This window comes from Diadema setosum, chromosome 6, assembly GCF_964275005.1.
Source record: "Diadema setosum chromosome 6, eeDiaSeto1, whole genome shotgun sequence".
Classification (NCBI taxonomy): Eukaryota; Metazoa; Echinodermata; class Echinoidea; order Diadematoida; family Diadematidae; genus Diadema; species Diadema setosum.
Genome location: NC_092690.1, coordinates 38,763,797 through 38,790,419, shown reverse-complemented (window position 1 = coordinate 38,790,419; position 26,623 = coordinate 38,763,797). Strand labels below are relative to the sequence as shown.

Below are 26,623 nucleotides of genomic sequence, written 5' to 3'. Positions count from 1 at the left end.
TCACTAAAAGTCAATGCATGACAATTGACCAATCAGATTGCAGAGATTCTAAAGCCCATTTTATAATACTTACTGGGGAAAATCTCTTTGACTGCCTCGTAATGACTATAGTCTCATCAGCAGTCGTTTACAGGGCAATTAATGCAGCATGAGGTCATTCATGCATGGATATGGCCAAGCATCCATCTAGTATTTATCATTATCATCATCAGTCCCATATTGGAATATGCCTTGATCATTACCAGTCCTCATTTTCTTTTTCCACCATTGTTAGAAGAGGATCCCTGCATGAGCTTTCCCTGTCTGAATGGTGGTACCTGTCACGTGCTGGATAACTTGGAAGTCTTTTGCGAATGTCCTGATTTCTCTGATGGGTTGTTTTGTGAAGATGGTGAGGGCTGGCACACTCTCGAAGATAACCATAGTTTCATGGAAACTATTTTGTATTTAATGTCTTTGGATGTCACCTTTATAAGGAGACAATTTAGTGAATATAATGATATAGATGTCTAAAAGACACATGACCTGAAGGAGACAAATTATTGTCTTTATCATGTTTTCAACTCTATATCTTATTAAATTCATTCCATGCTACATTGCTGGCAACACTCAGTACACATTTTCTATACTCTGTGCCATTAAAGTTGTATCCAGAGTTATATATTTCATGTTATATATAAGTAATAGTTTTTATTATGCTGTGAATTATGGCTGGAAGTAATGGATCTTTGACAAAATTTTACTGAATTGGACAAATGTGAGTGAAAAGTTACAAAAAAATTTTAAAAGAAGTGTGCAAATCATGTAACTTAGGTTCATGGGCAGAGCTAGATGTCCTTTGCTTATCTGACAATAATTGGAGATAACTTCTCATGTCTTTTTAGAGGAGTTTGGAATCCAATTCTACCCACAGTGTGCAATTAATGCCACCTCAAGGTTATTGCTGTTTTCCTTTTGATAAATTTTGAGACAGAAATTCATGCAATCAGTGAATTGTGTGGCAGGTTTGTACATGATGTAGTAAGGTCGGCGAATGTTTGTTAATCTGTCTGCCGGAGACAAATATGTACACTTGTATATCATTATTAGTGGTACGATATTTTGCTTACTTTTACATCTATTATGTAATACCATATGACAAAAATAGAATGAAGTCCCTTTCTTCAAACTCAAGTCAACATTATATCAAATTGTCTACATGTGCACAGTCAAGGGACTTGTACACCTGTTGTGATTTCATGGTCGTTTGATGTCATTCTTTTTTTAGTAATTATTACATTCCATAAGCCTTCTAGCATATTTACAGGAACTATATCATCATATCTGGCAGTGTAAAAAGGAAATTCATCATTTTTCACTGTCTTTTGTTGGTGTACATGCTCATTCACTTTATCATTGATTGGTACAGCATATATCCTGCAGCAAAATCATATTGATTTTGTTGGTCTTTGTGGTAGCATACAGGATTTGCATGTTGGCATCAATCTATTTTATCCCCTTTTGTACCTGCATTTGTGTCATGGGTCATCCAGTGTGCTGCCATTATTACAATTGTGTCAATTTCATGCCCGCAAATGTCATTAAAACAAAACATTTAAATGTTCATTTTTCACTCCTGCTGTCTCAAGAGCTTCCTACTCCATGCTCCTCTGACCCCTGTCTTAATGGAGGTACCTGCACTGATACAGCTGATGGAGACTTTGAGTGTGATTGCCCTGCAGACTTCACTGGAGATACATGCCAAAATGGTAAATAAGTTTGAAAACTTACAATTTCTGTGTTTTTTGTGATATGATGGTGGGGGTGGTTAGAACTGGATGAAAAATGCCATATTCCTTTATTGTTTCGAAATATTAAGTTGTGGGTACTTGTATCATGTGCGCGAGAGACGGTATACATAAAACTTGGTCAAAATCTTGAATCCTGTCTTCACGAGTGTACTAGTATACTATAGTGTACTGGTGTATATAATACACATGACCTATTTTTAGACACCAGAAGTGGGACATTCACCCACAGCAAATGAAAGAAGTATGAAGAATTTATTTCCAATTAATACAAATCACCTTTAGTATTTGTGTACCTCCAAAGCTATGCAGGCCTAAAACACACACACACGCACACACACACACACACACACACACACACACACACAAAATGCTCAGAAGATGTGAATACAGCAGTGATAGAATTTGAAAATATTAATGGGTACAATTTATAGTGAAGATTTTGATATTTAGCCAAATAGTCCTTCACGAGAAATCAAAAGAGACATACAGTACAGGAGATGAAATGTCCTCATTTTTGTTGTTGTTTTTTGATGTCCCCAAATGTTAGCATTCATGACTTCTAAAAGGAGATTTCAGGTTCACACAATGTTATCACAGGTTTGATCACGAAAAGCTGATTATAGGGGCATGCACGTTCAGTTGATTCAAGTTATATCATGTTCAAGGTTAATTCGATAATATCATTCTTCTTCTTTCAATATTTAGACCAGATTATTGCCTCTGCGAGATCAGGAAATCCTCGTAAGAACTTTTAATTTCTGCCAGAAATAAACGAAATAAAACTAAACAAAGGAAAATGGTTTGTAGATTGCCGTGTTGCTATGAATTTTAATAGCATGCACTTGATGTCAAAAGGACCACCTAGAAAGAACAATAGAATTTTGTAGTTATATTTGCTCTTTTCTATTTGCAAGAAAGATGTAGCTGCAGAAGTGTTATGAATTTTCTTGAGTGTAGAGAGACAGAAGGATGTATCTAGATGTACAGCCTTCTGCCAAGGAGAAAAGCTCGCAGTTCTTTATAAGCTACATGACCAAAAAGTGTACACTGTGAAACTGCTAAATTCTACATGATTTCTCAGTGGCTTCTAGAGAAGATGTTATCAAATTAACTATTTTGTGTTTTATGTGCACTTGTTCAAACCGTTTCAACGCATCTTCTATGAAGGATCAACAATACTGAAACTTCTAGGTTGATTCCTTAGTTTATAGTTGCAGCAATGATAGAAGAGATACATCTTTTCATGTCAAACAGTTGAAATGTTAAATGTAATGCGGGTTAATTCATTAGTTGATATTGCTCTGCATAATTTGAATTCACCCATGAGTAGACACAACCAAACTCAGGTGCAATATAAACTGCTTTTAGATATGAAAAAAAAACACACACATTGCAGCCAAAACTTCAGCATTTAAATTCCTGTACCTATAGGTTTTTATTAATCAGTGAAGGCATGTCTGTTTTGTGTGGTCATAAAATAGTGCATTTTTTAACTTTAGCCGTGCAAGCAACTGTAGCTGTAAAAAAGAACTTGTAATGATTGCCCTTTTCCTGAAGTATGAGAGGCTTTCTGCTTGTAGAGAAACAAATGTATGTACTTGTTCCAAAAAAGAAAGAAGTGTCTTCAAGCATAAGGGTATGCTGGTGTTAGAGCTGCATTCTGTACTTATTTTTATGTTGTTTGTATGATTATACAATGTATTTTTTTTTTTTTTGGCTGAATATTGTCTTTAGAGCTGACAAGAACATAGAACAATGCCCAGTTTATTTGAAGAGTGTGTTTGCAAAAACCGATAAGTCCATTTTTGAAGATTTTGAGGCACGATCTCTGTCGTGAGGTACAAAATAATACCTTTTAAATGATATATTGGTCACTACATATAAAGGTACATTTTTGAAGTTATGGTCAAAAGAAGCAAACATTTTCTTATTATTCTCTTTATTTTTCTTGACCTTTAATCGCAAATATCTCCATTTGGCAAATATGGACTTATCGGTTTTTGCGAACAAACTCACACACAATGTTTATCACACCTTACAAATGCTCTGTCCAGATATTATTTCTTTCATAGGTGACAAGTCAAAGGATAATCCATGTCGTTTTCATGACTGAAATGCAAATTATCTTGAGTGGTCTCTCCACCATCTGATGCTCCTTCAAAAATATTGAATCATATCATGCTGTCCGTGTTGTTGCTGTGTGTTTTAGTGCCTTACTTCAAACTTATAAAAAGGTGTTATCTCTCCTTTTTCAAATTGGAGTGAGTTTTAATGGTGTATTTAAAATTCAAATCAAACTAAATATTTAGCCAGTAGATGCCAAAATGCAGCACATGATACTGTCCTTTGTCAATGATAAGGTGTTTTTTTAGGGATAATGATTTTCTTTTTATATAGTAGAAAGCACTAGAGTATTCTTTGCCTTCTCAGAAAGTTATGAAGGAAAAATATATTTTGACTACTCAGATTTTCTGCTCTGATATTCTGCTGTGCCTCTGGTACAAATGGGCTAACAAGTTTGATGTACATGTAACTGTTTAAATATTTTCAATCATAAGATGTCTGATATGCAGATATTTTTCCCCTGAGAAATTTAGGCTAGTTTGAATTACACCAGATTCTGAAATCATTCACAACAACGTTGAACTAATTTTATCATTATCTATGCATTTTTAATTCTTTTTACATTTTGACTGTTCTTTGTTTGTATTTCATAGATAATCTAATGATAATTAGCATAATTTTTAACCAGTGGATGTTAGAATATAGAATGTGATAGAGAAGTTGCTTTGATTCCAAACCACTCTTTTTTTTCATGAACTCTAATTCTTTTTCCTTACCAGAGATGCCACCTGCAAGCAATGCTCTGTCCACCACCACCATAGGCATCATCGCGGGAGCAGCATCTGGAGCTGTGGTGATCATCGTCCTTATCATCGTCGTCGCGTGCTGCTGCTGTCGTCGACAGCAGCAAAGTCAAGACAGGGAACTTTTTGCTCTGGAGGCTGGTGTTCAGAAAAGGAAGGTAAATAAGTGCTTTCAATCTGGACATGGATTTTTAAAAACATTTTTCTGTCTCTATGCTGAAACCAACCCCAACATGTCGCAGATCAAATGTGTAAGCACTTGATTTTGTATTGTACTGTAGTTGGAGGTTTTTCTGTGCATGAGTGTGTGTGGGGGTTGGGATTATAAAGCTGGAATATTTTTGTTGATATTGTTTTCAAGGGAGAGAGGTTCTTATGAAAAATAAACAACAAAAGCTCTACATATTCAGTGTGCCATACAATGAAAAAAACTTTTCATATACTGTACTTGAGTACATATATCTCCCTTAAGACATTTTGGGCAAGTATGCATTTAGGATTACAGGTTCATTTCTGTTCATTCTTTTATCAGGGAATATGAGATATACATTGTGTTCCATTCATGCATCAGTAGTGGTAAGAATACACCCATTCTATACCTGTCAATCTCTGTTCCCATGACAACAGGCATCACATGACTACACACCAGCTCCGCAGCTGAAGCCTGCCATCCCCAACCTGCGACTGTCGGAGGCCCGCAAGGGGCAGAACGTGGAATTCCCCCGCAACCGGCTGACCATCTTGACCAAGCTGGGCAGCGGGTCATTCGCTGAGGTCTACAAGGCTGAAGCCATGGGAATAGTGAATCAAAACACCAAGTCTGTGGTGGCAGTCAAGATGCTGAAAGGTTTGCTGTATTACTTTGGATAATAGTTTTCTCTCCTTAATTTCATCCATTGCCTGAAGTTGTTGTGTCAGACCATAGAAGTGTGCATTATGAAAGTTCAGGGGGTCATATACGTACGTAGGTTAACATGAGAATTGTGTTGGTATATCATTGCAGCATTATCTCAACGGGATGACAGTTAGCCCATTGAGGACGGGCTGAGTTTGCTAATACACACATTTCCCATAGACCCCTGCCCGAGACCCGGGACTCGTTCTCAGCGGGTTAATACTGAGGATATGTATAGAAATTGCCTCACAACATCAGAAATGTCATGGCAAGGGTATTTGTTATTTCAAGATTAGTCATACTTTATTTTTTTCAGTCTTTGTCCGTTTTGGCGTAGTTTGATCCATGTCAAACCTGTGCCCAGGATTCTTCCTACTTTTTTGTCGGGTGGGGGGGGGGGGGGGAGGGGGGGTAAGGGAAGATTTGGCATTTGTCAAGTAATACTAAACTTCATTACTTACCACCGTGGTAATTGGCATAAAAATATTAAAGAAATACGGTATCCAAAGTTAAGAAAAACTGTAATGGTATATTGCCAAAGTCGGCGTTACGTGCATTGTTCTAAACTTTCTCTTAATGGTCTTTGACAATTATATATGGGTAAACATGATGATGCACCACAAATAAAATACCATGGAGAGAGAAATGAATCCATAATTATTGTTTTCTAAATTTTGATTCTGTCATTGACAATGATTCTTCTGTTTCCTAACAGCCACTGCCACAGAAAATGACAAGTCTGACCTGTCGAAAGAGCTGAGTCTGTACATGTACCTTGATCCTCACCCAAACATTGTCAACGTCCTCGGCTGCTGCACAGAGTCAGGTATCACTTGCTTTAGTCCCATGCTATTAGAATTCTTGTGTGTTGGAGCAGCTAGTGATATGCAGTGTGTAACACTAGGAGATGGCTGTATTAAATATCATAGGGAGAGAATAAAGATTTCCGACTTGTTGAACCCACCCCTCCCTGGTCATAAATTATTTGAAGAATTGATTTTAGATTTTGATATTCCCCATACAGACAGAAGAAAATTCAATTTCTTATTAAGGAATATTCCTAATGGATGGTTGGACGATACTGCATTGAATAATTTAGATATTTGTGATTCTTTGGTTATTGATTTGAATGCCCAGAAAAAAGTACCCAGACATGCTTACAAAATATTAAATGTGCTACATGTCCCTGAGAAAAGATATGAATATTGGAAAAGTCAAATAACAGTCCCTGATGATATCATTTGGGATAATGTACACAAGATTAATTTTACTTGCACTATTGATACTAGGTTACGCTCTTTTTATTTTAAAGTTTTTCACAAATCCATAGCTTTGAATGCTTTTTTGTATAAAATTAAAAGGAAAGACTCACCAAACTGTACATTTTGTGGGAAAATGGAAGAGACTATGGTTCATTTGTTTTGCGATTGTGAGAAGGTTATACCAATTTGGAGATATGTAGTAAACATAATAGAAATCCACATTAATAATTTTAAGCTCTCCAATTTTGAAAAATTATTTGGTTTATTATCAGATCAGTTTTTAACATACCTTGTATTAGTTGTAAAATATTACCTTTATATTTGTAAATTTAGGAATGAAATACCAACTGTTGATTTTTTTAAGAGTTTCATTAAGAAGCAAAAAGAAACAGAGTATTATTTAGCTAAGAAAAGAAATAAGCTTACTTTACATTTCAAAAAATGGAGATTTGATTTATGATATGTTTAAATGTTACTTTAAAATTGTTTCATACCCCGTGGATTAAGTTTATTTCATATTGTGTATTGGTATGCTGAATACTTGTCATTGTATTTTGCTCATTGGAATCTCCATGATCTGTCCCTGATACAAAGTACAACCATGTGTAGTACTACATTGTAGTTAGTGAATTTGCCGGCCCTCTGTCTGGCCTTTGTTTTCTCCAACTTTGTTGGCGCGCCTTGGACATGAACTAATTGCTCAATGGTTTTGGAATTTTTTAGGCTCTAATTTTTTTTATTTTTTATTTTTTTTTTATTTTTTTAAAACAGTCTGTAATGTAATCTTTTCCTGTCAGGGATTTCCAGGTCTGATTTAGGCTTTATGTAGTGGTTTGAATTACAATGCTAAAGATGTCTCGAGATGAGTTGAGAATGTGTAGTTTTGAGGGATGATTAGATGAGTAAATTTTGATTGTGTAGGATATGGTGTGACTTTTGTCGTTGAATAAGAGGGTATGGTCCTCTTTCAGACCTGGGGACCCCACTGGGGGAGCCATTCTCCCTGGGTGTGTTATGAGACGGGGGTCTTTGAGAAAGCTTTACCTTACTACTTATTGATGAATCATGGTGGTTCTCTTTTTATTTTATCTCTGAATTGCTCTTGTCACTTTTTCTTTTTTTTTTCTTTTTCTCGTGTTTGCTGATTGATGATTATTTGTAAATATTGTGATTTTATGTGATTTCGAAATAAAACATATAAATAAAAAAAAAAAAAAAGCTGGAAAGACGGAGAGATGGAGAAAAGGAGAATGAGAGAAATAGAAGGACAGAGAGGGAGAGAGAGAGGTAGATGCAGATTTTTATCCTTTTTTTTTTTCACGATACAAACAAAGTTTTTAGCAGGCCTCTAGAATCAAGTTGAAGCAAGTTTTATAAATATGTGTCAGTGAAATTCAGGCTACATTGCAGCATCTTTTCTATGAATTAGGTTGCCAGAGAGACCTAGGGCTGAAACTGACAATAAGCAATTTGGAAAATGTTGTTGAAAACTTGCCTCTTTTCTGTCGTATAACTTGGAAGTTATGTAAAGTGCATAGATAATCTTTTAGACTATTTTGCATTATAAATGCAAGTGACGATGATGATAATAATAATAATAATAACAATAATAATAATAATGATAGTATCTATAATATACAAAATAGTAGTAGTAGCATTAGTAGTATTAGTATAAGTAACAGTAATAGCAATATTTATTAATTTAATTATAATAATAATAATAATAATAATAATAATAATAATAATAATAATAATAATAATAATAATAATTATTATTATTATTATTATTATTATTATTATTATTATTATTATTATTATTATTATTATTATTATTATTATTATTATTATTATTATTATTTATGCTGCTGCTACTACTTTTTTATTGTCAATTCAAGATAGCTATGCTTTTGTGATTAGTATACAGTCTTTCAAGGGGCCAGACTTGACTAGCATTCATGCTATTTTCTGGTTCCTATTATCCTTGCTTTTTTATGTAACTGATACGACTATAAACATTTCCAATGATTGTTATTGCATTGGATAATAAATGCATTCATTCATTCATTCATTCATTCATTCATTCATTCATTCATTCAGAAGAGAGGGAATAAAAATGAAATATGAGTGGTAATAATGTTCATTTGAGAAATAAAAATGCATAATTCAGGAGAGATAATCATTGAATCTTAAATTCTCTTTAGACCCATGGTACCTCATCATGGAATACCTACCAAATGGCAATCTTCAGGGATACCTGCGTCAGATAAGGACTGGTGAGTCTAGCGCTCCAGAGTACAAGAACATCAGAAAGATGACCAACATCCCGCCAAACGACCTCTTGACATTTGGAGTCCAAATAGCGAGGGGAATGGAGTACCTTGCATCCAAAGCAGTAAGTGTTTTGACCTTGACTTTTCCTGGCTTTAATTATACCTCTATTGGGTTTACAGAGAAAACCAACACATGGGTCCTGGAATAGATTGGGTCTGAGAAGACATTGCTGTCTGACATCATAACGAGGAAACTAGCCTTTTTTGGCCGTGCCACAAGACATGACGGCCGTAATAAGGCAAAACAACGTAACTCAGAATATCATGTTCTGAGAAAAACGAGTTTGAAAATTCAATTGGTTCCCATTTTTCCGTCATAAGAGTAAAACACTTGTGAAGCAGCGAAGTTTCTTAGGCATTAATAAAGAATATCTCGATAAAATTTCAGTAAAATAGGACTTCCCGTTTTAGAGTAATTGCCATGTTTAGAATAGATACAGCATTTTAGCGAATCACAACACTGTGCTTATGAGTAATTCTAGTTTGCCAAAAGAGCGTATCCTTACTTACGTTGTGCGAGAATCCTCACGCGGCAACATATCAGTTAGGCAAAAGAACGTATCCTGACTTACGGCGCGTAAGCATTCTCCCGCGAAGCCACTTTAGTATGCCAAAAGAACGTATCTCGACTTACAAATATCTGCGCCTTAACCCTTTCATCAATGTAATTAGGCAGAATGACGTATCCCGACTCAATGGCAACAATCTCTATCATTTGTTTATTTGACAATTTTGTTAACTGGATAATAAAAGTCCCGTTATATGTGTTTAAATATATATTAAGAATAGTAAAACACAGTAGCTTGCAAAATTATCGATGCAAGAGAACATTCATGTTTTTTTTTTTCTGAAAACTTACCGAGTATGTGCTAAAATGTAATAGTTGTTATCTACCAATTACCTTTCATTTTTGTTTTACCTCATTTGCATATACAGTTTATAGTTTATTGAGATGTCCATTCTTTTTTATTATCTTTAAGTGTATGTTTTTTATCCCTTGATGTAAGATTTTTCATTGGGAACATAATTATATTTGGTTTATCATTCATGTTGTTTTAACAAAAACATGGATTTGGATTAATATCGACAACTAAAGTACGAGTTTGGGTAAAGTCTGTAAAATGGACTGTTTGAGAACTGGCAAAAAAATAAAATAAAATGGGTATTAAAAAAATTGTATAGACATCTGTACATACACTTCGTTTCAAAGAGACATACACGCATTTAATGTGTTAATATTGAGACTCCTATTTTAATTTCTATCTTTTCTTTGATTTATTTATTTATACACGTTCCATTGAGATGAAAGGATTTGAACAGAAAGAATGATATTGTGTATTTTGTTGATCGTTATAAGTTGTTAATGTTTGGTTGATAGCATGAATTGTATCCGTAAGGTTAAAACTTCTAATGATAATATGCCTCAATTCTTTGAACAACAACAATAATAACAATGCATGAATCCAGGTTTTAATGTTTTTAGGTGTAACTTGACCACACACACACACACACGCACACACACACAACCAAGCAAGTACAAAAACACACAAAACACACACACACACACACACACACACACACACACCTCAGACTTGTCAGAGTTGCAAACATTCTCTCAGTAGAATAACTTTGAGAAAGACATGACAGAAATGTAGATGCAGAGACTGATTTACATCTTCTGAAAGGTTTATAGGGAAAAATGTGTGTACATCTGTTTCTCAAAGATAACAGCATTACAAAAATCATTCGATTATTTGCAAGTTCTAAAAATATGACATAGATATCTTCGCTTTCTTCTTAAAATTTAAGAGAGAGTTTGGTATGCCATTATGCTTTTATCACATTGAAAGCAAATCAGCAGTAACTAAACATTATCATGATGGTTAATCAGAAATAGAAAAAAAATGTCATTTACTTCCCGAGTAAAGTTATTAGCTTACATACGTACCACAGTTGAACAAAACCCTGGGAACAAAATTTTCAACAGAATATAATTGTTGTTTTTTTTCTGGAGATTAGTTATACTATTACCATATCAGACCTTCGCATCAATTTTCACCTTTGAAGATAAGAACATCTACAAATTACAAATTGTGAATAGCACACATAACATTTTTAATCCTTACTGTTGTTGAAGATCAAGTGTAGTAAGAAGTAAATACTTGGGTAAAGAACAATTATTAGGCAGCTTAAACGAAGGGAAAATTTGCAACAGTATTCACTTTAAACACATTTCAATAAACGTCTCATCACAACAGCGATTTGCTGTGCTGCAATTTACATCTGCGTTGTCTGAAAGCTCCCGGAGGGATTAGGCTCAAAATAAGATATGAAAATTTTGCAGGAAATAAGGTTACTATTTCCCTGGTTTTCTGAAATAAGTTGACATGTTTCAATCGACATGATATTGATTTTGAGGGCAAGCATTTACAACAATATTTGATATGAACAAGTGATAGTTTTACCTAAAGTTGATAGTCATCATTTCAAAGGGCAATAAGCCCTCATCATATTTTTTTTTTCGAAATAGAACCTTTAGTTTCATATCAATATAAAGAAAAAAAATCTTTCTTGTGCCTTCATAACGTGAGAATAGTCAATAACACTTCACAGTTGAGTTTTGCGAGTTCTTAATCTAACTGTGAAAGATTTACCTGATCCTATATAAACAATCCGAGTGTTATTATTTTTCTTCTAGAGTTGACTGATCTAGTGCACAATCCACTCCATCTTTCATGAGATTCTGACGGGCGTGCACAGCTGTTCTGAAATCTGTATAGTTGCTCTTTTCTCTGCTTTCGAACTGCTCGGTAGACCACTGCAGGAAAATGTAAAAGAAATGGAAGAGAATAATTAACACAAAATAAGGCACTCTTTCCGTAAAAGACAGTGAATTTCAACTCTGCTTTAGTTATATCATGTGATTAAATTCTTCATTAGACATGATTGTGTGTAACAAATCCCCTCTCACAAACCCCCTTCCCCTCCAAAAAAAAAAAGCAAAGGAAATGAGAATGACTATTTAATATCGAAATACACTCACAATATATATTATTCAACATCATACAAATACCCCTTGAGGATATACAAGGCTGTGTGTTTATTTTTTTAGAGAGAATGGTGACTATTTCGTCAGTTTTCATTTCATATTACTTTTTTTTTTCATTGCTAAGGAATGAACTGTGAAATGTGGTATTCTCAAATTATCAGAGAGTCATCATCATGGATTTTGCCGTCTTTTATTTTTTTCTTTTATGATTTTTCAAAATGCCGGCTTGTGTCGCCAGTGATAATGACAAAGGTGGGATTCATTTCTTCCCCCTTCTTCTACTTTTGTTGTATGAAATAATAGGTGATTATTCAACTTGTACCTTTTATTGTACTTGATACACTGCATTCCTTTTCTGTGCTGGTCTAGGCTGGCGGTTGGTGTGGACACTGAAAAGAGAGACATGCAAATATGTATTTCAACACGAATGTTAATATCATCTAAAGTAGACGATTGGGTCTGAATATTTGAACTTTCCATAGTATTTAAAACCACGTAACTAAAGAATAGATATTTGAATTCCATGAGCTTTTGCCCTCAACATTGTTATGGGGAGGGGTAGAACGTATAACATGTATAGGATCTACCATGGCTACAATGCATTTTTTTTTTTATCGAAATGAAAAAAAAAAAAATGTTTTAAAGAATATGTACAGCTGACTAAAATTGCACCAAGAATACAAAAGAAAAAAAGATAAATCAGGCTTCCATAGTTAGCAGGTACAGAGTACCATTTATGACTTTATTTTTTTAGGCTTATTTTAAGTGGATAAATTCCTGTATGTATGAAAACACCACAATCACATTCTTCATTCTTTCAAGAAATAACAAACAAGATCTAAGACTACTTCAGTACTTGTGTTTAACCAAAGATGTAGCCCAAACATTATTAAATAATGTTAGGCTACATCTTTGGCTAAACACAAGTACTGACAACAAATTTTGTTGTCCTTACTTTTCTTGCTAAAGTAATGATGTTAATGTCATTATTAGAACATATCGTCTTCCATCAGTTCATGTTGCCACTGAAGACTAAATGGAATTCATCAGTATCAAGCTTGATTGTCATTAGCTTGAAGTCGAAACTATTACTGCTTACTATAAAGCTGTTACTTTTTTAGATTTTTAGACGAAAACTGAATTTGAGGTAGAAGACGTCAAGTCGATGATCATAACATTATATTAGGGTCCACTCAATGTATTTGCGCATAGGTAAATTTCTTTTGAGAGTCACTACTTCTACTAGACCACTAGTAGTAGTACTACTACTACAAGTATCCTACATTTACATAACGCGTACATTAGTAGAACCACAACCACAACCACACCAATGAGCCACGTTTTGGCAAGCCCACCGAAAGGAAAGGCTGTCATACTCATAGCTCTAAGTTTGCTCTTTATTTTCATAGCTTGCTGTGTTTTTTTTTTATTTTTTTTTTTTTACTCATCGAGTTCTTAAATCTTAGTGAAAACTATTATCGAAGGTACTGGACCCTACTAGCAAAGCGTACTGTCGTCCAGTCTGTACAGCCCAATCGCCGTACTTCGCACGGCGTCTGGTCGGGCTAGATCAAACTTAGACCTGACAAAAAACCCATAAAACTTACTGGTGTTACCGCTGATTTTCTTTGTGGTAGCATTAGCTGTTCAGGAGAATATCCATTCCATGACTGCAAAACAGAACAATGGGCATGACTTCATGGTTCACACTGCAGCAAAGCTTGCCTGCCAGTCAACCAGTCGGTGTAACTCTGCTTAAGCTGTTGTCGCAAGCAAGAAAGCGGTGCGGAAGCAGCAGCGGCACTACAATACACTCACTGCCGCGGCTGAAATGGATCTGCAGCACGTAGCCGTAGGTCTAACACATAGAGTTATGCAGTGCAGCGTGTGTTGTGATGGCCACGATGTTGATACGTTGTTTTGCCGTGCTGACTGTAGCGCGCATGGCCCTGATTTTACACAGCAAAGCGCTGTATGATGACATACGTTCTTTTGGCGTCGCAATTTCCTTCTTTTTTCTTGAGAAACCACCATGAAAAAACAGTGTATGTAAAGATACGTTCATTTGCCGTAACAGCGAAAATGCTTTCTTTGTCATTTCTATACGTATCTCAGGTTACGTTGTTTTGCCTAGCTGGAAACGGCAAAGTTGTGAAAAAGGTGTGTAAGATACGCTTTTTATCTCTGAAATGGTAAACATTTGAGAATTGAGACTTTCACCATTTAAAAGAGCGCATTTTATTTAGGAGCCATATGCTCATAACTCAAAATGCCCAAATTTTGAGTTACGTTCCTTTGCCTTATCACGGCCGATGAGTGCCTTGAGAAAAGAATCATTCAAGGGATGGTCAAAATGAAGAGAAGAAGGGGTAGGACAGCAGCAAGTTGGTTCGACGACATTAGGAAGTGCATGGGAACAGACATCGTTTGTGCTACTAGAACAGCAGCCGACCACACTCGATGGAGAACTCTCTTGCGGACCACACCAGCATTATGTGTATGCAACGTGACAAAGAAGAAAAAGGGTTTATAGATATGTAGTTCATATTTGGAAAAGTTCATATATTATAAGCATTATAGTGAAGATTTTGTCATCTCATTCTATTCTTGAAAGGATTTGTAATTGTAACAATCATCATTTTGATAAATATTATACAGATTATCTGTAGTATTATTGTGCATAGTATCACTGTTTTCCAGATTATTTGTATCCCTTCCCCAAAATGATAACAAACAGAAATTGATGCCTTTAGCAATTTAAACCTCAAGATGTCAAAATCCACTGTTGACTGTGTCTTGTCTTTTGACATTCAGTTACTTAGCTGAATGAACTCATATGTTTGTTCAAAAGAAGAAGCAAGCTCCCCATCAAAAATAATGACTTGAACACTCGTAAAGAAAGCAGTAATATATGAAATATATCAAACTGTTTCTATATGTGTCCTTCTCCCTGATTTCTAGTGCATCTACCAGTTAAAGAAATTGGAAGTTAGGTTTGAGCAGCACCATCTCCAGGAGGAAAGGTTGTTGTACTTCCTGTGGATATTTATTGAATAAGGTGTTAACCCGCTGAAAACGAGTCCCGAGAATACACGACCAAGTGTCTATGGGAATTGTGTGTAATAGGAAGATCAGTCAGTCCTCAATGGGTTAATGCCTCACTCCTTCTGTTTCCAATATCTCTTCCTCTCAGTGTATCCATCGAGACCTAGCTACCAGGAATGTGCTCCTTGGAGACGGGATGGTGTGCAAAGTGTCAGACTTCGGTCTGGCCAGAGATCTGGAGGACGGTCAGACCTATGAGATGAAGTCTCAGGTACACATGCAGCATTGAGGATCACAGACTCTAGAGTACGGCAGATATGTAGCAAAAATTGGTCGAGATCCGGTCACATCCGGTCACATCCGGTGGAAAGTATGAAATTTTGCATATAAGGGTATTTGGGGGGCGCTGATTTCAAAAATTGCCGGATCCAAGAGATCTGGCCACGGGGTCTGCCACAATTTTGAATTCCAATATGGCCGCCATCAAAGATCCCTGTCGTTAGTTCTGAATGACATAAGCCATTGAAATTTTATTTATAAAAGCGTGGTGATATGATGACTTCAATAACAGACTTATCTGATATGTCTGACAAGCTGCACAGCAGCCATTTTGAATTTTCTTACGTAGTTGCCATGTTGGAGTGTTGAAAATCTCTATCTCGGGTTTGTAAATTAGGCTACCTGATTGAGCGTGCATTTGTAACTGAGTGCGGGCTGCTGTATTTACATTGTGACGTCAGTGAAAGGTGCATTATGTTTAATTCTTGCAGCACTTTTTGGCATGCCTGTGAATGTTGGTCGTGATGTTTGTCTTGGTAGCCATATTGGAATTCAAAATAGCGGTCGTTGCATTTGTCAGACACATCACATTTGTCCATTTTTTAACTCAGTATGTTAAAATGCTTGTTTGCACCTAATTTCGGCATCACTCTCCACTTAGAACTCGAGATAGGGATTTTGAACATTTCGTCGAGACGGCCATATTGGAATTCAAAATGGCAGCCATTTGATGTTTGTGAGACACTTCAAATTAATGATCATCAATTTCAATATGTCAAAACACACTTGGGTAAATTTTTTTGCCACAGGTCATTCAGAACTGAAGATATGGATCTTTAAATTTAACCATTGATTTCGTTGACATTCGTTAACGAAATGTTGTCATTTCGTTACAAAATGATCATTTCGTAACGAAATAGGCCATGTGACACTTGGCGCTTCCACAAATTGTCCATAGTTTAAACCATGATTTCAATTGTACCACCTTCATGAATTTGGGCTTATGCGGCATACATGAGGTTGATTTATGACATGTTTTTTCTTCTTTTTGAATCTTTCAAAAACTTTTTTTTTTTCAGGGTCGAGTTCCTGTGAGGTGGATGTCACCGGAGTCCCTCCTTCACAACACATACACCTCACAAAGTGACGTCTGGTCCTTTGGAATTCTACTCTGGGAAGTTGTAACTCTGGGTAAGCTAGCAGACACTCTTTTTCTTCCGTAGGGCCAAGTGATCATCAGGGGGAACTCTTCCTGATAATTCAATTTATTAAATGAAACAATAAAGGAGATCAATCTTGATGGCTGAAGTTTCACTGAACACTAATGTGAATGTAGAAGGTGACAGAATTTTGATTTCCACATTCTATCAAATCTCCTAATCATTGGAACATTAAAGTGATCTAAAGATTATTTGCATGTCACAATTGAGCAACTATAAATTCATCCCAGGAAAATGCATTCAGTATGTGCCTTAATCATGATAGTATATCTGTAGTTTGGTATGAAGTGATGGGCATAATTTCTTAATTGCTTTGAGTCCATGAAATTCAAAATGATGGAAATCAGTGAAGACTTGGTCAAGTGGTTGTTTGATTATGACAAATCATACTGGTTGCTGGTGAAGGATGTGAGGTTCCATCTTCATAACGTTTTGACTTTTGACTTTGATGCATCTTTAAGCTATGAAACAAGGAAATGTGACCCGCGACAACGGTTTCAGGCAAAAGTCGCAAAAGCAAATTCCCTCCTAGGTGGGGTACAAAGATTTTTACCATTATTTTTGTCGATTTAGGGTTTTTACAGAAATCGAATCTTTGATATGTTTTCTACATCTACACTAAATTTCATAGCATAAGACTAAGTTTTTCCTATCGAAAAGGCAATTTTCAGCACCATATGTTGGATCGCACTCGTCAGTTTCGAGCTTCTTTCGAACGCCGCGCCAATATCCCCAGCGTTGCTACGGCGCAGGGTCTCGCATGCAATTGGCTGGTGCGTCGCACACATTTGCATAGTTCGGCTTTCGGAGACACCAGTTGCAGCGTTTCGTGAATGCAGCTTTGTCCACGCGTGAATGATTACATGCTCCATTGCTCTGCTAAAATAGGTACGCTCGCTCTGCAGTACGTGCTCTTTGTTTGGCTTTCTATCCGAGCTATTCTACCGCGATGTTCGACAACGGAAGTGAAACAAAAAGTGAACAGCAGCGCTAACATTCAACGTGAAAACAGATTCATGTGGAACAAGGATTCATCATATCAGAGTCGCAAATCACTACACAAATCGTGCATCATGATATCGGAAACCCACCTGTCACTTGTAGCATGACATAGTTGTGTGAAAAGAAAACTAATATTCTCAAATTTGTCTACTCGTAGTAAAAATTATGACAGCAGGCTGACTCAAGGGAAGGTAGACGAGAGGAAAGGAGAGGTCGCACATTATGACCAATTATGTTCAAACACTACACGTCAAGATTGCACCTAACCAATGAGTCGTGTTTGTTTGTTTGTTTTGATATTATAAACATCACCGAACAAAGCAACATATGCACGGTCTGTTAAAACAAACAGGAAGCGTGACCCAGCTCTAGTAATGTTCTGCCTTCAAAAGGGTCGCCAATGATAAAGACAGATCAGCAACTACAATGAAAACGCGATTTGTAAATGTGTGGATTCGCCACCCGCTCCTGTTAGTGTTACATGCACATGGTCATGGCGTGTGGATGCCATTGCGTAATGCGTGCTCCATACACACGTACACCATCACGCTTGTGCAATTATCGTATCCGCCATCTTGAAAGACGTACTGGTATAGACAAAGCCGAGCGAAACGCATTGTTTTTCGGCTCCATACGCTGAGCTCCGAGGAAGGTGCCCGGGAAATTTGACTCTCTCAGTTAACCAATCAGAAGGCGATGTGGTTGCTAGAGGCGGAGCTTAACATCGATTGGCACCACGTAGGCCACTGTACGGATGGGTGATTCTCACCTCGCATCGCCGCTCGGACATTGTCTTTGAGAAAGAGGTGAATCTTCAAAGCCCGTTTTCTCGCAATTTTGTTAGGCTAACAACTTAGAAAGTCTATTTTATTTCGCTTTCTGTGCCCACTTATGGTGCCGAAGAATACAAGTGTTTGATATCAATGGAAAGCTTAGGAAATGGGCAGTGTGATTCAGTGAAAAAACGAATTTTCACAATTCCCGACTTTTGCCTGAAACCGTTGTCGCTGGTCACAAATACAAACACAGGAATAAAACCAGAGAGGGGGAGGGATGGATCTATAGAGAGATATAGTACAAGATAGCAATGAAACTTTTATGTTTAGTTCTTAAGTCATCGGTCTGTAAGAGAGTGAATCTTTATCAAGACAGTTATTACAAGATAAATTAATTTTTATGGACACATTTAAAGAAAAGTAGGTGGAGGACATGGATAGCCCTCATGGGAAGGGAGAGGGTTGAAAATCACATGGATAGCAATGCCTACAACATGGGAATACTTAGGATGGTTGCAGACATTCGCTGTTATAAGCTCTTGAGCTCATCAAGTGTTGCAAGAATAGAATGGAAGACATAATTGCTGGCCATGTAAGGATCTGATATGGCCAAAAAAACCCCAAAAAACCCTGATTTATAGATGAGATGCAGAGTACTGAGTGTGATATTGTCAAGCACAGTGAGTTATCTTGATTGTGTTAAAAGCATAATTGATTTACTTTTTGCAGATGAAACAAAAACCCAGCATCGTGCTTTAAAATAGTTCTAAAATGTGAGGTAGGGATACAAGCAACCACTATAAAAATTTGAATCGATTAAATTGATGTTAAGTATTGTAGGAGAGATACAAAAAATGTGAACAACAGTTGTAATAAAAACGTTTTCAAACTAAACCATCTAGGTTTATTTAGAAAAATACAGATGTCTCCTTATATTTAGGCTTTATCGATCGTGAAAATTGTACATAACAGGATATTTTGTGGTATAATTAAAACAGACCTACACATAAATGCATTAAATGTAATATCTTGATTTTTTTAAAATCACTTTCCCCAAAAGGTAAACAGGACCTTTAATGTATGGAGGATGAGCTTATTTTGGTACAACACCTTTAACCTAGAAACCTGCCTGAGTATACTTGGGACTAGTTTCGAGCAGGTGGCAAGTGATAGGCTGGCAGTCCTTTGATGATAATCATAGCATTGCTGTTACCAGAATCAAAACTTTGTGACAGAGATCGAGAGGCCTGAAAGTGTTCCACCCTCAGGTGATGAGTGCTTTTAAACGAAACTGGCAGCTGTACAATTGTAGGACATTTCTCAAAGCTCTAAACATTTGTATTAATGCTTTCATACCATAAAAGTAGAAAGTGTATTGTGTTTACATGCATGTCCTCAATATGTGTACTCTGCTGTGGCTTCCTAGAAAGCTACATCCTGGTGCATGTACATATTAATTGTTTAATTGCATAATGACCTCCACACTTAAATGTTGAAAGGGAAACCAGTCAATTGCTTGCTTCAATAGCCTCTGTCCTTGGTAGAAGTATCACTATTCAATGTTTGTAAGTGTTGCCATGCCTCCTACAATAGCAATAACGTATTGAGGACAACCTTAATTTTTTTTTTCTATCAATACGACTCTGGCATGTGTCTCATAGTCATGAAGGGTTAAGTAAATTTGTAGCGTTGCATCAGTCTGAAACATATTGATTCATTGTAGATTATGCTTATGCGTGGCCATTGGCAAAGAGATCCTCATAGCCTTGTACACACAGTCCAATATGTCTCTGGCACATAATAGGGTGAACACCGGGCTTCTTTGGTGCCCATAATGAGACGAGGTTTTTTTTGTTTTTTTTGTTTTTTTTGTTTTTGTTTTTTTTTTTTTTAGGGGGGGGGGACAGATGCACTGTCGGAAGAAACAACAATTGTATGAGCTCCCTTCGTGTCTGTAATAAGAGTAGATGATAGATTTTTTTTTTCTTCTCCTTACATTTAACGGGTCTAGAAACAGATGTAGACAACACCCTCATTAAATCAGCTGAAGACTTGTCTTTTCAAGGAACTTTGTGAGTGATGTGTGACACATTGTTTGAGCTGGATGCCTTTGAATGTTTCTACAGATAAATGGCACTATATAAATGCAGTTTCATCTTCTTCATCATCGTCATCATTATCATCATCATTATCATCAACATCATCGTCACCATCATCACCATCACCACCATCATCATTCACAATCATCTCCATCATCACCATCATCACCACCATCATCATCATCATCACCATCATCATCACCATCATCACCATCATCATCACCATCATCACCATCATCATCACCATCATCACCACCATCACCATCATCACCATCACCATCCCCATCATCATCACCATCATCACCATCATCATCATCATCATCATCATCATCATCATCATCATCATTAAAGTCATCACCATCATCATTATCAACATCAACATCATCATCACCATCATCACCATCATCACCATCATCACCATAATCATGCACCATCATCACCATCATCATCACCATCATCACCACCATCATCATCGTCACCATCATCATCATCACCATCATCATCACCATCATCACCATAATCATGCACCATGATCACCATCATCACCATTCATCGAAGCCTTGTTTGATGTGAAATGTTACTTGGGTGTCAGTAGGCTTTCTCCCCATGATAGTTTAAAAATCTGGAAGGTTGGTACTCTTCTCCCTCTGCAGGTTCTCATCCATACCCTGGAATGTCCTCCAAGCAAGTTGTCAAGGAGATCTCCGTTGGATACAGATTACCAAAGCCAGATCACTGCAGCCAGGAAATGTAAGAATCAATTACTATGGAGATTTTGAAAAAAAAAAAAAAAAACTTACACATGGCTCACACTAAATTTTCATTTGAATTTGAAATTTTGGTTGCCCTAGAGAGAAATGTAGTGATGAACATGAGGAAATATTGTGAAGTGTCAATACTGAATAGAGAAATGTATGCTTGTACGTCACATTCATGTCGTCGAGCAGAGTTAGTGGCACCCGACTCTTAAATTTCACGAAAATAAAATCCTCACAAAATATTCAGAATCTGCAGTACAAAAATTCTTCTTAGTTTTATCTGGTTGATTCGGCCACCAAAAGATAGCCCTTCTGGAAATTCAGTGGTGGGAAATCAAGTTTTAGTGGCCTTGGGCCACCATTATTCCACTAATTTGGAGCCAGTTGACATCATTCTCAAGGCCACAAGTCAAAAAGATTTTTGTTTTTCAGTAATCAGTGGACAATGTCCAGAATATTTGATTGACAATTGAAATTTGGTAAGTGGCCATAGGATAACCTAACCATTTACTACAAGTTCATGGATACAAATTTCGTTTCCAGAGTCATTATCATTCCTGTCATGCAGATGAATTAGTTTCATTTTGATTCTTGGTAAAGTAGGATTTGTAGTTTGCAGTTTGAAAAGTGAAAAAAAGTTAAATGTATATATGAATGATCATATGCTTTGAAACAAGTTCATAGCTATAAACCAAAATGTTCATATAATCATGATAATTATACATATGAATATAAAATATTTATATGTTGTATGTTACATTATACTCATATCCTAATGACGAAGTTTGATAAGATAAAGAGGATCATTTTGTTAATACAGTTAAACCTGCCTTAGTGACTACCTGTCTATAGCAGCCACTGAAAAATCCCCCCGAGAGAAAAAGCCCTGTTAAAAACCCTGTGTATAGCGGCCACCTGTCTAACGCAGCCAGCGGCCACAAATTTTCTTTCCTGCGGTAGATTTTATCCTGTCTATAGCGGCCAAAAACCCAATGGAGCTGTAGCCGAGCCGATAATTCAGCGTGTTTTTCTGCTTTGTAGCCGTACGGGCAACGTTCAGTGATCACCACCGCTGCATTCATACCCCATAATCATAATGGTCATAATCATGCACTAGTGTTAAGCTTTCTTCAAGACAATACACATACTACTGTGCAACAATTTCATTATTATACCAGCATGGTTAATGCATGAAACACACGGTGTGTGCATACGTACACACTTACGTACATGTAAGTATACAACGATGGTATACATATACATGTAAGCAATGCACACAAAGTTGGATTACCTGTCTATAGCGGCCACCTGTCTGTAATGGCCACTTTTTCCGTCTCCCTTGGGTGGCCGCCATAGACAGGTTTGACCGTATTATGAGTAGGGTGATAGCAGTAGAAGTGAAAGGGCCAGTAGTGTAGTAATAGTTGTACTGTAGTTGAAGAGTTTGTTTGCAAAAACCGATAAGTCCATTTTTGAAGATTTTGAAGTACGGCCTCTGTCATAAAGTACAAAATAATACCTTTTAAGTGATATATTGGTCACTACATATAAAGGTATATTTTTGAAGTCATGGTCAAAAGAAGCAAAAATTTTCTTATTATTCTCTTTATTTTTCTTGACCTTTAATCGCAAATATCTCCATTTGGCAAATATGGACTTATCGGTTTTTGCAAACAAACTCTTCAGTTGTTTTAATGGTGGCAATTATTAAAATAATACTGACACTCCTGATTATGAAGGTAATATTTCTATTATATCCGCATCAGGATTGTGGCTGTGAATGATAAATGTGGAATAAAAGTTGTTATAATGACACCTGTGGAGAAAAATCATTTCACCAAATTGTTTTCAAGCCTCCATTTTTTTTTATCGTTGGATAGCAACTTGAGCATTTGTAAAGCAGGGTTCCCACCATTTCAGGAATCAAAACATAATTCCCTGACTTTCCCTGATTTTTCCATGATGAAGTATCAAATTTCCATGATAAGTATTTCAACTCATTCCCAGTTTCACATCCAATTTTCATCCAGTTTCATCCAATGGATGTTGTTGTGTTGATATGCAACAAAATATAACAGAGTCTTACTGACTACTTTCGATTTCTGGGCCAATCGAAATTCCTTGACTTTTCAATGATTTGTGGCATTTTTAAATCAAATTCCCTGACTTTTCCCTGACTGGAAAAAAAATTAAATACTTTTCCCCGATTTCCCTGATGGGCTGGCAACCCTGTAAAGTTTCTTTCTTTCTTTTTTTGCTATTTGAAGCTACGATATGATGACGGAGTGCTGGCAGCATGATCCCAATGACAGACCAACGTTTGCCAAGCTGAGAAACAGACTGGAAAACATGCTGGCAGATGCAGCGGTGAGATGGAGACTCGGGCTTTTCTCTTCTTTGTTTCCCTTATCTCTTGAGTTTTGATGGTTTCCATGACATTTCATCGCTGGGGTGACAAGACCTTGGTATCTGAAATTTTGGTGAAAATTACTTTTTTGATATATGCCTGGTCAGATAATCAGTTACGTGATGTCCTGTCCAAAACCTAGCTGTCTTACACCCAAAATGAAGCAACCATGGCATGTCAAAGGAAAGTCTATCCCATATGATATAGTGCTTTGGCTGCCATATTTTTTTGCTCTCCTGAACATTTAACATTTTGTAGATATGAGGTCTTGTTGTCCCATTGACATTTTTGCTCCTGCAACAATTGCTTCCATGAAATCTCTTCATGCTAAGCCAAACATAAATCCTACCCACAAACATACGTAACCCTAACCGTAATCCTTAATCCTCAAATCAACCTAACCCTAAACCCCTATCACAGCCCTAACCCTATTAACCCTAAGATGGAGAAAATAAGACTGGAGCAATTATTGCAGGAGGGAAAATGTTGTATCACCATTTCAGTGGCGGATCCAGGGGGGGGGGGGGGCCCAAGCAGCGCACGCCCCCCTTTATTTTCCATCAAAAACAAATGAAATAAAACGAAAGAAATGAAATGAAACCCGGAAGTGGCACCAGAAATATTAGTTGCACCCCCCCCCCCCTTTACGGAATTCCTGGATCCGCCCCTTCATTTTGATGTAAACATGTGCAGTAAGAAACCCATTTAACCCGTTTAACTCGTCCTCAACGGGTTAACAGATTTTGTTCTTTCAAACATCAAACCAGATGGGAGAACCTATGCTTTGCATGCTTTTCACATCATACATAAACATTGTTCAATATTTGAAATCCCGTTTGCATATAACAATGTTGCCGTAGGTCTTGGCCCACATGCAAGCTTTCTCCAGGTCTTGAAAGTAGAAGTAGAATCCATTGAGTATAACTAGAGAGTAAAAAAGAATCACTTACAAAGATGTTAATATTCTCTTGTGTTTGTTAAGTTTCCATGTTCTCCTCTGAAATACCTTCATTTTGTTTTTATGATGTCTGTGACATTTATACTTTCATTTAATTATAATCTTCATCGTGTGTAATTTTGATCTTGATTTTCTTCTTTTTCCCTCTTTTCCATCATCTACCTTGATATCTTCGTTTTCTTTGTTTCTCCTCTCTTTTTTCTCCATTGTTTATTGTTTACATGTTCTCTTATTTTGTCTCTTTCTCCTCAGTTGTTGTCATAATCACAGATAGTTTATCCATAATGTAATAATTTTGACTAGTATTTGCACCAGCATTAGTATTGTCACGTACTGTTGCTGTAAGAGTGAATATTATAAACATGACACTAAATGGAATTCATATAGCATTAAGCGAGGTTTCTAAGAGATCAGACTTTAATTGAATCCATTTTTGTTTATGTACAGGGTTATCTCGAAATGTCGGACTTCAATGATGACAACTATCTCTACCTTGAACCTGATCAGCAATCTCAGGAGACTGCCGAGGGTGAATTTTTATCCCCTGCATGATGAGTGTAAACACCCCTATACTGAAATGCACTGACCCACATCTTCTACTCTGTACATAACATATGGAATATACTAATATCAAATAAGGTGTGCCTGATGGTCCAGGATTACAGTACTAGTAAGACACTGTAGAGAAAATTATATGTATCGTAACTCAGGTGGATGACGCAAATATCCTTCTACTGAAGTGGATCGACCCAAATTTTGTTGTTGTTGTTATCTTGTTGATGCCAGTGTATACATAGTGCCTGGGATATACCATTGTATATATATATATAAACAGGGTGTTTCAATAGGCTGAGCAGTCCAGAGGAACTGCTGAGAAAGCAATTTTATGTCATATTATGAAGACTGTCAATGCCCATTTAGTAAATTATGCATCAACCCACACTTTGTATCCTGAAAATAGTGCTTTGAACACACCTTATGTTATATAATGGTACTGTATGATGTGCCGAAGTTACTGGTGTGCACATTGGTGTGCAGGATTTCGAATTTCTCCTAATCATTATTATTATTTTTTAATCATCATGTGACCTGCCACCACATTTCCATGGTACAGTGAGCTCACATGAAAGCTTATAATACTACAAAATAAGGCAATATTTTTGCTGATAGCTACACATGTGATGTATGTTGAAAAGTGAAAGTCAGGAGTTTAGTGTCTGCTCTTGTCTAAGTGTTTAATTCTGCAAATGTAATGAAATGCTAAACATTTGGATTTCACAAATCCTTTTTTTTTTAATCCTTTAATGCGCTTACATTCATAACCAACTTCATGACAGGGAACGCATAAAGTAAAAAAAAAAATCTCCAACTTTGCTTATCTAACTTGGTGGCAGGCTTTCTTACCATCTTCAAGGTTTTTGTAATAAAAAGGACATATAGAATGTTGAAAATATGAAGAGTTTGTTCGCAAAAACCGATAAGTCCATCTCTGCCAAATGGAGATATTTGCGATTAAAGGTCAAGAAAAATAAAGAGAATAATAAGAAATGTTTGCTTCATTTGACCATAACTTCAAAAATGTACCGTTAAATGTCATGACCAATATATCATTTAAAAGGTATTATTTTGTACTTTATGACAGAGACCGTAATTCAAAATCTTCAAAAATGGACTTATCGGTTTTTGCAAACAAACTCTTCATATGATAATATCAAAACCATAACATGGATTTTTGTGCATTTTTCATTTTTAAAGTAGTCATGGAATATGGTAATGGGTCTAGTAAATGTTAACTTGAGAAGGCGTATGTGTTATCAATGAGAGCATAAGGGCTTTTTAGTACAACTGCTGGCAGTGATCATTTTGTTGAATGTACAATTATTACA

At 36.4% G+C, this 26,623-nt stretch overlaps 1 protein-coding gene across 1 annotated transcript in view; it reads left to right on the top strand.

The window, feature by feature from the left end:
* LOC140229779 (tyrosine kinase receptor Cad96Ca-like) overlaps nt 1-25,527 on the top strand; it is a 39,798-nt gene extending 14,271 nt beyond the window's left edge. The window contains exons 4-12 of the mRNA XM_072310013.1: nt 4,634-4,815; nt 5,285-5,504; nt 6,268-6,378; nt 9,016-9,206; nt 15,387-15,509; nt 16,597-16,708; nt 21,268-21,364; nt 23,640-23,739; nt 25,185-25,527. Coding sequence (XP_072166114.1) covers nt 4,634-4,815; nt 5,285-5,504; nt 6,268-6,378; nt 9,016-9,206; nt 15,387-15,509; nt 16,597-16,708; nt 21,268-21,364; nt 23,640-23,739; nt 25,185-25,289 — 1,241 coding nt within the window. The 3' untranslated portion in view covers nt 25,290-25,527. The remainder of the gene's footprint in view (nt 1-4,633; nt 4,816-5,284; nt 5,505-6,267; nt 6,379-9,015; nt 9,207-15,386; nt 15,510-16,596; nt 16,709-21,267; nt 21,365-23,639; nt 23,740-25,184) is intronic.
* The last annotated feature ends 1,096 nt before the right edge of the window (nt 25,528-26,623 follow it).